This window comes from Mauremys mutica, chromosome 12, assembly GCF_020497125.1.
Source record: "Mauremys mutica isolate MM-2020 ecotype Southern chromosome 12, ASM2049712v1, whole genome shotgun sequence".
In the NCBI taxonomy this organism is placed as follows: Eukaryota; Metazoa; Chordata; order Testudines; family Geoemydidae; genus Mauremys; species Mauremys mutica.
In genome coordinates this window covers 74,738,662-74,751,289 of record NC_059083.1, presented here as the reverse complement: position 1 = coordinate 74,751,289, position 12,628 = coordinate 74,738,662, and the positions used below count along the sequence as shown (strand labels likewise).

General features: G+C 40.3%; 1 protein-coding gene across 2 annotated transcripts in view; it reads left to right on the top strand.

Annotated features, from left to right (window-relative positions):
• Positions 1–12,628, top strand: part of TEX2 (testis expressed 2) — a 110,171-nt gene that overhangs the window by 94,533 nt on the left and 3,010 nt on the right. For both annotated transcript variants that reach the window (XM_044981571.1, XM_044981570.1), the window contains exons 9-11: positions 7,880–8,005; positions 10,866–11,075; positions 11,558–11,678. In XM_044981571.1, the coding sequence (XP_044837506.1) occupies positions 7,880–8,005; positions 10,866–11,075; positions 11,558–11,678 (457 nt within the window). The remainder of the gene's footprint in view (positions 1–7,879; positions 8,006–10,865; positions 11,076–11,557; positions 11,679–12,628) is intronic.

Genomic DNA, 12,628 nt, shown 5'->3' with positions numbered 1-12,628 from the left:
ATGAGAAATGCCTCTTGGATAAACTGGCTAGAAATTTATGAACTGTATCCTATCTAACTTGTATTTGTGCTATTTTTGTTTCATTTTTTATAATGTGTTTGGATTCATCATTCTGTGGATTTTGTATTTATCTGGTGAGTGGTATTTGTCAAATATCCAACTAATTTAGCTGTGGAATGTTGATTCTTTTTGTGCTATATAAAACCATTCAATGGGTTTTCTTTCTCTAAGTTTAGAAGGAAAAAATCTTAACAATGCACTAAGTTAGAGGCTAAGATAGTAGGTTGCTCTCAGCCTCCTCATTTGCTGTTGCTGCCCCCTAGTGTCTCAATACTATCAAGCCTGGATATAAAGACCCCATTTCTGAATCTTTGGAAGCTAAGAATGCTCCTAAATCCATGTGTCCTATGCTAGTTTTGCTATGTAGTGAAGTCAGAGTTTAAGTAGCCACTGGGGTCCTAGAATTTGCATGGTTCAAAGTAACTCTTCTCTTCCAGCAACAAACTAGAATGTCATAGTAGTTCCTGAGAAATCACCAGTCCCTGAACAGTAGGCAGACTCCATGATAGTCCATCTCCATTGGCAACAAAGCCAGAAAATATTCTTGCAAATGTAACCTTTTGCTGGTATATAACTAAAACTGTCCCTTAATATTTAATGAAAGCTAATTTGCATGCTCAAGACATAACCTGGTCCATTCTGAAGTATATTAAAGTGAGATTTATAGCAGTGCTAAATGACATGATGTAAAAAGAAAATAAAAGCAAAAACATATTAATGACCAAATTCTGCACTGTTGCGCAGATAAATCTGGAATCTGAAGTCAGTGTGTGGATTCTGCTCTGTTTTTTACTAAAGTAAAATGTGTGGTGACTCCACCAAAGTCTGACAAATTACTGTTGATTTACATCCGTCTCACTAATACAAAGAATGTGATCCTAAACATTAAAAGGAGCTTTTCCACATAATGTGCCCTTCCCCCCCTCCCCCGGATAAAAACAAACACCTATAGAGATGGAGATTCTGCTTCCCCTCCCTCAAGCCTACAGAATTGTCTTTGTATGGATTTATATCCTTGCAATGAAGGAACAGTCTCAAATACAGCGGTCAAACACATTGATTCCACACCTCCTTTTTTTTTTTTTAAATTTACTATAGTTTGAATTCTCACACAGCAATCATTTACAGGTAAAGTAAATGTTAATATCAGTAATTAGGCAATGTATACTTTGAATTTAGAACTAAAACTGTAGTTCAGATGGCCTCTCCTAAGTGTGCATCGTGCCCAGGGCCAGATGTTCATTCAATTTGACCCATGGACACTTCCAATATACTTTTGTTTTTACCATATACAATAGGTACTGTATGAAGCTTCTGAAAATTAAATGTGATATATGAAGAGTATGGAAACCTTAGTAGTAGTCACAGTTCAGTTCGGATCGGCACAGCTCATCTTAATTAAAACTATTAAATTAGCACAGTGAAGTATTAGTTCAGATTATGTCAGGATAATTGCTATGACAAATCGAACTGAACTCCATTCTTCTGAATCAAAGTTTGATAGTCGTCGTCAGTACCCTTCAATGGAGAACGTAGATGGTAATATGCAAAACTATTTCATAACTGTGGGGGAAAATGACTTCAATTACTTCAGTTCGGATAATCATACTACAATATAATTATCTCCATAGTTGTGCAGGTATTTCTGACAAGCACTTTAAAAATAAAACATAGCCACATAATGGTGTAGCATGGCTTTGCAAAGATTCTCCAACCCAGACCTAATCTGCTCACCTGCCTTTACCATGACAGTTATGAAGAAGTGAGATTATTACTTGCCTAGCTGAAGAAATCATTCTCCCCAGGCCAGTTGTCAAGGTAGAGTTTTGCAAGAGTGGTGTAGCATGAGAAGCAGGCTGAAGGTCCATCATATTGGGAAAATTTTGATCACAACACTGCTGTCGCTATCCTATATATAAAACCTTTTTACCCTTCTTTGGACGGATGGACACACCCACACACACACACACACACACACACCACAAAACAATCACGTCTGGGCAAAACAGACTGGAAAAAGGCATATCCATTCTAAGTAGGTATGTCAAGGAAGCATGATAGATTGAAAACTTTCCAACAAATCCTTTGGAAACTGAAGTTTCCTGAGTGGTGAAATGTTACCTCTTGGAGCTTGTGTTAACAAAGAGCACTGGGATATCTGACTTTTGGCATGAAAGGGTTAAGTACTATAAGGAAATCAGAAATAGACATAAATAATGAAGTCATCATAAATATTTCTCATTGAGTGAGTGAAGCTTTCTTTCAACATCTTTTCTTCAAGTAATTTTACTATTGTGACATGTCTAAAATACTTTACAAATTATAATCCCTCACAATGGGAAAATTTGAGACAGGGAGGTTAACCGACTTGCCAATGCATCTGATAGTCAGTGGCAAAAGCAGGAGTGGAACTTCGAACCTCCTGGCTCCCAGCAATATGCTTATTCTTCCAGACCACACTGCCTAACACATAAACCTTTATTCTGTCAGTGTCTCCCCATACTACACTTCGCTGTCTGCCAAAGTGGTACTTGATTTGAGTATGGGTGAGTTTTGTATAAACAAGTGGGGAAATCTCAGTTAGCAGTGCAGACCATATATAAATGAGAGTAGGCAGTTGACTGAATGTGACCTTTACTGAAGTGCCTTGAGCCAAATTGGCTTTGGAGCTACAACAGCCAAAAAAGCCTACATTCCAAATAGCTGGAAAAAGACATCTGCCTCATTTGAAAAAGGCAACAAAACTAGTTAGTTTTAAGTTGCTTTCAGTCCCTCATATTAACGAACATGTCCAGCATTATTCTGTCAAAACCAGTATTTTACATTAATCTTTTGGACAGTACTCTGAAGTGTGTTGGGATATTATCCTGCTGGAGAGCACTCAAACACAAAATGCAACTCTGAGACACTGCCAGTGAGCAAAATGTGAAACAGCAGTTCTATAAACAAATGACTGTAGCAGGTCTCGGACAGCATACCAGAGATTTCTATATGCAAATACAGGCAAGCTAATCTACATTTAGAAATGCAATGCAGTCTCCTACACAATACAATTCTCTTAGTTGTAATATACTACGTAATAATACAAGGTACAAGTGGCAGTTTAGTAAAATCCCATGCAGTCAGCACAAGAAGGTACTTTGAGAATGGCACTCCCTTCTGTTGTGATCATGTAGTGTGATCCACTCATCATATACTGAGATTGGAGATAGTTTTTGATGTCACTTCATTTAATGCAGAGAGGACTTGCTGATGTCTTGGCTGGTAGCGTCACAGTTGTGGGATTATTTTAGGAATGCTCACTGGGACTATTGAGAGTGACCTCTTTCAGCCTTGGTGTAGAAGCACTTGGTATGCATCACTTTTGGGTGCTCTGATAGAAGCAGGGAGCTACAGTGGAGTTGTACCTACAAAGAAATCTTTGAGGAAGGTCAAATCCAAACCTCAGAACTTGGATCCTTGCTAGTTAAAAAGGAATTTGAGATTATTGCCCTCATTCTTTACGCGTGCTCTTAGGGAAGAATGATGTGTACTTGTGCATTGTACTTGAACTGTCCTTAAGGTTGCTGTATGGAGTCCCACCAATCTAAACATCTTCCTCTGCCCACTTATATGAGCAGTGACAATGGCTTCAATCAGTGTTCTGCCTGGTTCCTTTGAAAAAGGGAAACATGAGAACAAAACCACAAGAACAAACTGAAAGAAAACCCAGCTATAAATTGCATGTTCTTAACAAGCTGTGAAATATTACACAACTAAAATTACAATCCTGGGTAATTCCCTCTTGCCTGAAATTTTTGTTTTATAACTGCTTAAAACTCTCTTGCTCTTGCATTACAAGAGATATATTAATGTCAAAGTGTATTCACCCATATCCTTCCCTAACTTGAATCTGTTGCGAAAAGATTTGGTTCACATGTGAGCACAAAATTACTCAAAAAATTGAGTCCAGGAATTAGTTGCTATTGTGTAATATTTTGTATCTTGATTAAGATTATTCTTCAAATAGTTTCCCTCTGGGTGCTCCACTTCAGGTGCGCATGCCTCTCAAGCCGTTGATCAGAGATTTTTAGTTAGCAGTGTCTGCTTGGCCTGCTCATACACCGTATGCCTCCTCATGCCGAATACTGAGGCAATATAGGGATACACAGGCAAATGGTCCTTAGTTTCTTCTCAACCACCTTGGCCTCACGTAGAACCCTAGCATGTCTGCCTTGAGCGTGCTTTGGCTTTTCTAATATTTTGTAGTGGTCAGTATAGTTAATTTACATAAAGAGTGAGAGTAGTGGCACCATTACCTGCTTCACCTATGTGTCCAACCTTTGTTCAGGGTCCTGACCAGTCTTCATCTCCTGTCACAACATGCAGGTTGCGTGCTTCATCCCAACCTAGTGGTTCTCCGCCTCAGGGCATAGCTTCTTGTTGGTTCATGGGGTTAGAATCCTCCTGCTCTACGGAAATACAAGTGTTACTGAATAGTAGAAGGAGATCAACCCACACTGTTTATGTGCAGAAATAGAAGAGATTCTTCCATTGGTGGTGGTGTCGCTGCCTTCTGCCTGATTTGGTGCAGCTTTCAGTCTTCCTGGATTATTTGTTGGATCTAAAAAAATCGGGGTTATGTGTTAGTTCAGTTAAGGTGAATTTAGCCACAATATCAGCCTTTCATCCTCCAATGGAAGGATACTCCATATTTTGCACATCTGGTATCATCTAGGTTTATTAAAGGTTTGGAGAATCTCTGTCTGAAGATTAGTCACTACCCCGACCTGGGATCTCAACTTGGTATTCAGTTACCTTATGAGACCTCCATTCAAACCAATGACAACCTGTTTTCTGTTGCATTTGTCTGTTAAGATGGTCTTTTTAGTAACTATCACCTAGACCAGTAGGATCAGGAAGACTGGGGGCTTGACAGCAGATTGTCCCTTTACGGTGTTCTTTATAGACCAGGTCTCTTCATGCCCACACCCTAAATTCTTACCCAAGGTTCTGTTGGAGTTCCACCTTAATTCATTCATCTATCAGGGTTTTCCCTGTAGCCACACAGTTCTCTACAAGAATCCTGTTTATGTATCATGGATGATAGAAGAGAACCAAGAAATTTAGGAAGTCACCTAGGCTCTTCATTTCCTTTGTAGGTAGATCCCTGGAGTTCTCAGTCTCTAGTCGGAAACTATTGAGATGGATATTGGGATGTATTATCGCTTACGATGCTTTGGACATTCCCCCTCACCTCCAAAAGGGTGATAGCACAATCAACCAGATCTCAGGCAATGTCTCCGGCATTACTGAAGAATGTACCAGTATCTGACATATGTAGGGCTGCTACACAGGCTTCAATACATACATTTTTGAAACATTATGCCTTGATCCATGCTGTCGGATCCGATGTGGTACTTGGTTCTGCAGTACTGTCTTCAATTCTGGACTCAGTTCAAAACTCCATCCTCCATCTGGGGATACTGCTTGGAAGTCATCTGAAGTGGAGCACCCATGGGGAGGAGGTTACTCACTTGGTGCAGTAACTGGCTCTTTGAGATGTGTCCCCCTATGGGTGCTCCAGTACCCACTCTCCTTCCCCTCTGCTTCAGACTTCCATAGGGGATGTTCTGAATGAATAAGTAACTGAATGCAGTTTGCCTGCGCATCTCTATATAGCCTTGTTACCTTACACAAGGAGGCATAGGGTGCAAGCATGGGCCAAATGGATGCTGATAACTGAAAATCTCCATTCAAGGGCTTAGGAGGCACATGAGCATACGAAGCGGAGCACCCATTGGGGGACACATCTTGAAGAACTGCAGTTATTGTACAAAGTGAGTAACCTCTTTGCTCCACTACCTCTGCTCCTCTTAATCCATGATGGACTCTCTTCAGCAGAAATTACACTACTGCCATATACACCAGGTCACTGACCAGATTCCTGTGCCTCACTGGCACAATGAGCTACAACTTGACCAGCCTGCAGAACCATTTCCCCATAGGGCGGGAAATGTGTGCCACAAAGAGACCAATTGGAGATTGTGTCCCCAGCTAGGGTGAGATGGAAGAAATTCTACAAAATACTTTTTTTAAGGAATTTTAGTACCTAGAATCATTTTTCTTTTTGCCCAACAGCAAAATTCCTTTCTTACCCTTCCCTTTTAAACTTGCATTAGGGAAATTTATACCCATGTAGCTACATCAACTGTAGCTGCAATGATACAAATTACTAATGTAACCACACCAATTAATTACAACACTGCAAGTTTCCTTGATGTAGACAGCCTTGAGACCTGATTCTCCAGTGCCCTGCACCTTGTGTAATCACTTATATTCATGCAATTTTGAATGTGCCTGAATACATTATTTAGAGGCCAATGGAGAATCAGGCCCAGTGTCCCTTGAAATTCCCATTTAGTCTTTCTCTCCTTCTTTTTCTAACACCCACTAAGGCAGGGGTTCTCAAACTGGGGGTTGGGGACCCCTCAGGTGGTCACGAGGTTATTACATGGGGGGTCATGAGCTGTCAGCCTCCACCCCAAACCCTGCTTTGCCTCCAGCATTTATAATGGTGTTAAATATATAAAAAGTGTTTTTAATTTATAAGGGGGAGTCACACTCAAAGGTGTGCTATGTGAAAGGGGTCACCAGTACAAAAGTTTGAGAACCACTGCACTAAGATCTATGAGTTTCTAGAGGAGGTATTGTCTTCATAACTACTAATGATCATAGACTTTCTCACCTAAAATGAGAGGTTGAATATCTTAAGTACCAACAGTGTGCACAACACATTACTTTGCACAGATTTCAATTAAAAAAGAATATGTAAGATGCTATAACTTACACACCGGTAAGTGGGTGTATGTGCTGAAAGAAAGCCTGAATTCGTACAACTTGCCCAGGTAGGGGCCAGAAGAGATGAGGTATAGGAAGAAAAGCAGCCAACAGGAGGGTGTGAGTTAAACTGTGTGTGGGCAGGATACTTTCCCTTAAACCACCATCTGGTCCTTCAGCATGTAGATTTCACTCAGATTCTCTTAAAATCAGGTAGCCTCCTGTACATGCACCTACCAGTTTGTAATTTACACCACTTTACACATCGTTTCTAAATCTGGCATCCCACAACAATTATGGTAGATAAATGCAAAGGACCCATGTGACCCTGGTAGTGACCAGGGATAATAGCTTGTGTACATATGTGAAACATAAACACCATACCTGGCATGGCACAGTATGCTTTTTTTATCTCCAAAATAAAAGCTGAAACTTCCCATCCTGGAACCCTTAGTCAAAATTTGTGTTGAATAGAGTCCAATGTTGGCATTCAATATAAATCCACTTGTTCAGCACAAGATATAGCTGCATATTCTCATCTCAGCATTTTAAAACTCATGTTTGGGTTCGTTTGTTTTTAAAAACTTTTGACATTCTTCATTTTATTCAAACCTTTTGGAAAGCAACTAATACCAACAAGAATGTGTCTGCAAACATATTTCAAGCCATCTTCCATTCCGTTAGGTGGCATGCAAAATAGCCATTCTGTTCTCTGTCTTGCCGTACAATACCCTCTCATTTCATGCAGGATTCAGCTTTACTGAAGAAAAACAGGCTTCTATGTAAATAGTCATGTATATTTAATTCAAGGATTCTGCAACCAATCCCAGTGTGCATTTATTTGTTTGTTTGTTTTACTTTATCTCTCTGGATAGTTAAGGAAAGGGAGTGGGGGGATTACAGACAGTTCAGTATAAATATATAAGGCACCAAAAGAGCTACCCACAGTGAATGGGTGTTAATGTCAAGTTTCATATGGAAATTGTCATCTGTCTTTCAGTTTCAGGCCAAGGGCATATTGCCTTGCAGACAGTGATGAGGAGTCTTCTAGTGCTGGGTCTTCAGAGGAGGATGATGCTCCTGAGGTGATGGGAGGAGAGAAGCAGCTGACTCCTGGTGCAGAAGGGTGAGACGTTTATCTGATTTTTTTCTTTCTAACATGCTTTGCCAGCTGAAGGATTATGACAACCTTTCATGTTCTGTTCCACTATAGTTCTTGTCATGGGAAAGGGCATCACTTATGTGTATGTATGTCCATCCAATAGCACACCTGAAAAGCAGCCGCTTCTGGGATGGAGGGGAGCAGTCAGGTAGCATACTACACAATAAAGGAAAAAAGGGAAATATTGACCAAAACAAATAGCTACTCTTGCAAGTTATCATAGCAGAAAAGACAGGAGCTTAGTTTCTAATGTATTGTGCAAAAGATCTCTGCAGAGTGAACTGCATAGTGCTCAGTTTATATCATCTGATACTTCCGTAACTTATCTGCAGATTTTAAAGACAACTAAATGTCCCTATCCCATGTTACAGATGTGGTGACTTCGCCAAGTTACTTTAAAGTTTCTATGGGCTTGTCTACACTTAATGAGGGATCGACAAGCGATGCATCAGCGGTCGATTTAGCAGGTCTAGTGAAGACCTGCTAAATCGACTGCAGATCACTCTCCTGTCGACTCCTGTACTCCAACGGAACGAGAAGACTCCTACTCGAGAAGAGTAGGAGTCGACAGGAAAGCATCTCCCGTTGATATTGTGTAGTGTGGACCCCGCGGTAAGTAGGTCTTAGCTACGTCGATTTGAGTTACACTATTCACATAACTCAAATTGTGTAGCTTAGATCAAATTTCACCTGTAGTGTAGACAAGGCCTATGCCTAAAATGTCTCACTCAGTAGCAGAGCCAGGAATAGAACTCCCAGCATCGTGCTTAAACCACCAACTAAACCACAGCTGTCTTGCATACCTTGAGAGGCTGAAAGACTAGGTCACCTTTGTTAGGGTTTGAACCTGTCTTTAGGGTTTAGGAATTTCTAAACTTGATGCTTAAGTGCATAGGATTTGAGTCAAAGCTTCTCTTGATCACTGTCACTTTTATTTTCTCTTCAGTGGCTTTTAGAGTAGCTTGACTGTGCAGTAGTTCCCCAAAGTGTGTGTGTTTTTAACAGGCAAATCCATTTAATTTGTATATGGTGGTCTGTCGGAATTATTTATATGTAATATATCTTTTATATTTTTACAAATACCTTGTTTTCCCTTTTTGTTCTCTTGGCAATGTTAATTATATGTGATCTGTACTTTTATGTAAATGTAGAACGAAATTCTGCTCGGCCACCTAACTTTCTTTCATGCCTTTGAGAATTTGCACCATTGCCACCATAGTATCCAATGAATGGATAACTCTATTTCTGTTTGCGCTAGATCCACAGTTGGTATAAATCAGGGTATTGAAATTAATGGAGATACCTCGGTTTTATACCAGTTGAGAATTGGCCCATTGTGTTAATAGATATTAGTTCCTGGGAGAAAGGAACTTGAATAAATTAATGAATTATTAGTTGCATGTATTGTAGAGAGGAAGTCGTTGTGTCTCATCTGTTGCTAGGTTCTGTCAGGACCATCTCATTCAGTGGATGACCTGGGCACTGCATGAATGTGGAAGATGCCATCCTTATGACTTTTTTATGCAGTGCTTGCATTCCTAGATGTGCTAGGTGTAGAAGGAAGTAGAGATGTACTTTGTCCTTACAACAAAGTGTCTGTTTTGCTACCATCCCATCTAGACTCAGTTGTAGTGGGGAAAAAACAGCCTTTCAGCATATGTGCAAGTAACAGTTCCTGGAGCCTTGCTTCTTCTACAGCCAGGTTCTTCTTTCCTCCTTGGTCCTATAATTAAACACACTGCATTAAACAGCTGGGACATGGTTTTTGAGCTCAAGATGTATGTGCACATGCTTCAGTGCATCTGTCTCCTGACAATTTTTGTTAAGATGGTGATATACAAATTTGCACACATCATGGTAACTTACTGTTGACAGTCGTGTAAGCATCTTTAGCCATTTAAAAAAAAATGGTCATGCTTTTAGTGCCATCTGGAAAGGAGGTGCACTTGGACTGGATAGAAGAGCCACTAGTCACTTGTAACCAGCACGGTGTTTGTGCTGGGTGCAGACTCTGACAGGCAGTGCCTGGAGACATCAGTGTGAATCTGTGTTTAGGACTTTTATTGAAGACCTTGCAAATCAACATGACTTCACAGAAAATCTATAAATAATTTAGCAAATAAAATTGGTGATAGTCATAGAAATTGTAGCTTTTTTGTGTTGCCGTACTGCCCAAAGGCTGCAAATAGAATTGGGGCCCTATCTAGTTGACCCTATGCGAGACACCCAGGAAAAAACTGTAAGTTGTTTGGGCAGTCAGGATGGAAAAGACCTCTTAAGTCACCTACGGCCAGATTTTCAAAGGTGTTTAGGCACCTACTAGGATTTTCAAAAGCATCTGGGCACCTAACTTCCATTGAAATTAAAATAGGCACTTTTAGGCTCTGTTTTGAAAACTCCAGTAGGCACCTGAATACCGCTGAAAATCTGGCCTAGTCTATTCCAGATAGTGTAGGATTGTTCCCTAAACTATCACTGAGATTTTGAGGGTCCTAAAGGAGCTAGGCATCTAATTCTATTAGATCCCCTTGAAAATCCCAGCATATGTATAAAAAAATATTTTTGGAGGAGTGCTTTTAGCATGCCTTGCTTTACATTTCTCAACTGCTGAGGCTTCCACCACACACCTTTTCCCTGGCATTCAGCCTACATTTTTCTTCATTTTATTCTAAAGCTTTTAGTGTCAGATCATTGTTTTTACAGCCTGTAGCTCCTACTGTGCTGCTCCTTCATGGAGCATGCAGAGATATCTAGTTTTCCTAAAAATGTCTAATTTCTGGGAGCATCATTTTGATTCTGTATTTTTCTTATTCTACATATGAAGGTATGTTGGAGGACATCGGACAAGTAAGATCATGAGGATTGTGGATAAAATTACCAAGTCAAAATATTTCCAGAAAGCAACAGAAACTGAGTTCATTAAAAAGAAGATTGAAGAGGTCTCCAATACTCCACTACTGTTAACTGTTGAAGTACAAGAGTGTAAAGGAACACTAGCAGTTAACATTCCACCACCACCTACTGACAGAATATGGTAAGTGTAGTAAAGCAAAATAGAAATTGAATTCTTTTAACTGTCATTTTCCACTTGTGATACTAATTTCCTTTATAAAAGACACTTGGTTCTTTTATATCTTTGCAGCTATTTGACAATTCTGTAAAATAAAATAAAAATCAGTGTGATTCTTTCTTCCCTTGCCCAGCGTCTTTGAAATGTTTTGCTACAAAATGTGTATGCCATCACGTCAGAAGCTCTAGTATCTGTAGAACCTTCCTCTGCAAACTGCAGAGCATTTCATGTGCAAAATAGTTTGAGAAGAACAAGAAAAACTTAGACACTCAGCTGGAATGTATTTTGAAAGATGCAATAGGAATTAATATTTATAAACTAGAGTGGTGACAGGCGCTATCGTCAAAATCTGAATTCCATTTACAGTTAATATTTTCAGGCATTTCCTTCAAGAGATAGTCATAATAAAAAAAACTCTCCTCTTTGTGTGTGTGTGCGCTTTTGAGGTACGGTTTCCGAAGACCTCCCTATCTAGAGTTGAAAGCTCGGCCAAAGCTCGGCGAGAGAGAAGTGACTTTGGTTCATGTGACTGACTGGATAGAAAAGAAACTGGAACAGGAGTTTCAGGTATGTTTCTTTAATAACTTTAAAGACATTTTTCATTTAACTAACGGAGGTTATAGTTCAAAATTGTTCCCTTAATTCCTAGTGCAGACATAAGAGAGGTACAGATTTTCAATTTGCAAAAGTGGTCAGCATCCAGCAGTTCTCCTGTTCTGGGAGAGCTGCTAGTGCTGAGCACTGCTGAAAATCTGGCCAACTGATCACCCTAACTTAAATAAATTCCCAGGATCGAAAGAGTGGGATCTCTTGACTATCTGAGGCAAACCTATCAAGCAGACTGGCTAGATCAAAATTGCCACCTTGAATTCTGCTTGAAGGGAACTACAATGAGACGTATGCTGGGGGTGGTGGAAACAGGCACTTCCCTGTAGCTCTTTATTGAGTTGAGTGAAATGTGCAGGGATCTCAGCACTTCCTAATGTTTCATCTTCAGTTATGTGGTTTATACTGTGACGGGTTCCCCCCAAGGTGCCACCTGGAACTGGGGTACTGCTGAGCCCTCTGACCCACCAGCCTGGGCTCTCCCTGACAGTGTGCGGCTGTGACAAGCTGCAGACCCGCTCCCAGTCTTACACTTCCACCAGCATAAACATAGGTACGGAGGACACACCCAGCGGCAGTTAGATGCAGGTTCTTTGACTAGCCACTGCATGAACCAACAGTAGAAAGGCAAAAGCCACGGTAACTCTCAGCTCCCCAGGCACGCACCCCCTCTGGAGTATAAACCCAAAATTATACCGTCTTGCGCTGTATAGCATAAGCTCATAGAATTTGCTCCCCTCCCCCCACCCCCCATGTGGAGAGGAATATGCAACAGCCTCTCTGAGCTAAGATTCCCATGCATTTCACTCCAAACTCACTGGTTTAGATTAAAACATAAAATAAATGTATTAACTACAAAAGATAGATTTTAGTGATGGAAAACAGATCAAAGCAGATTACCTAGCAAATAA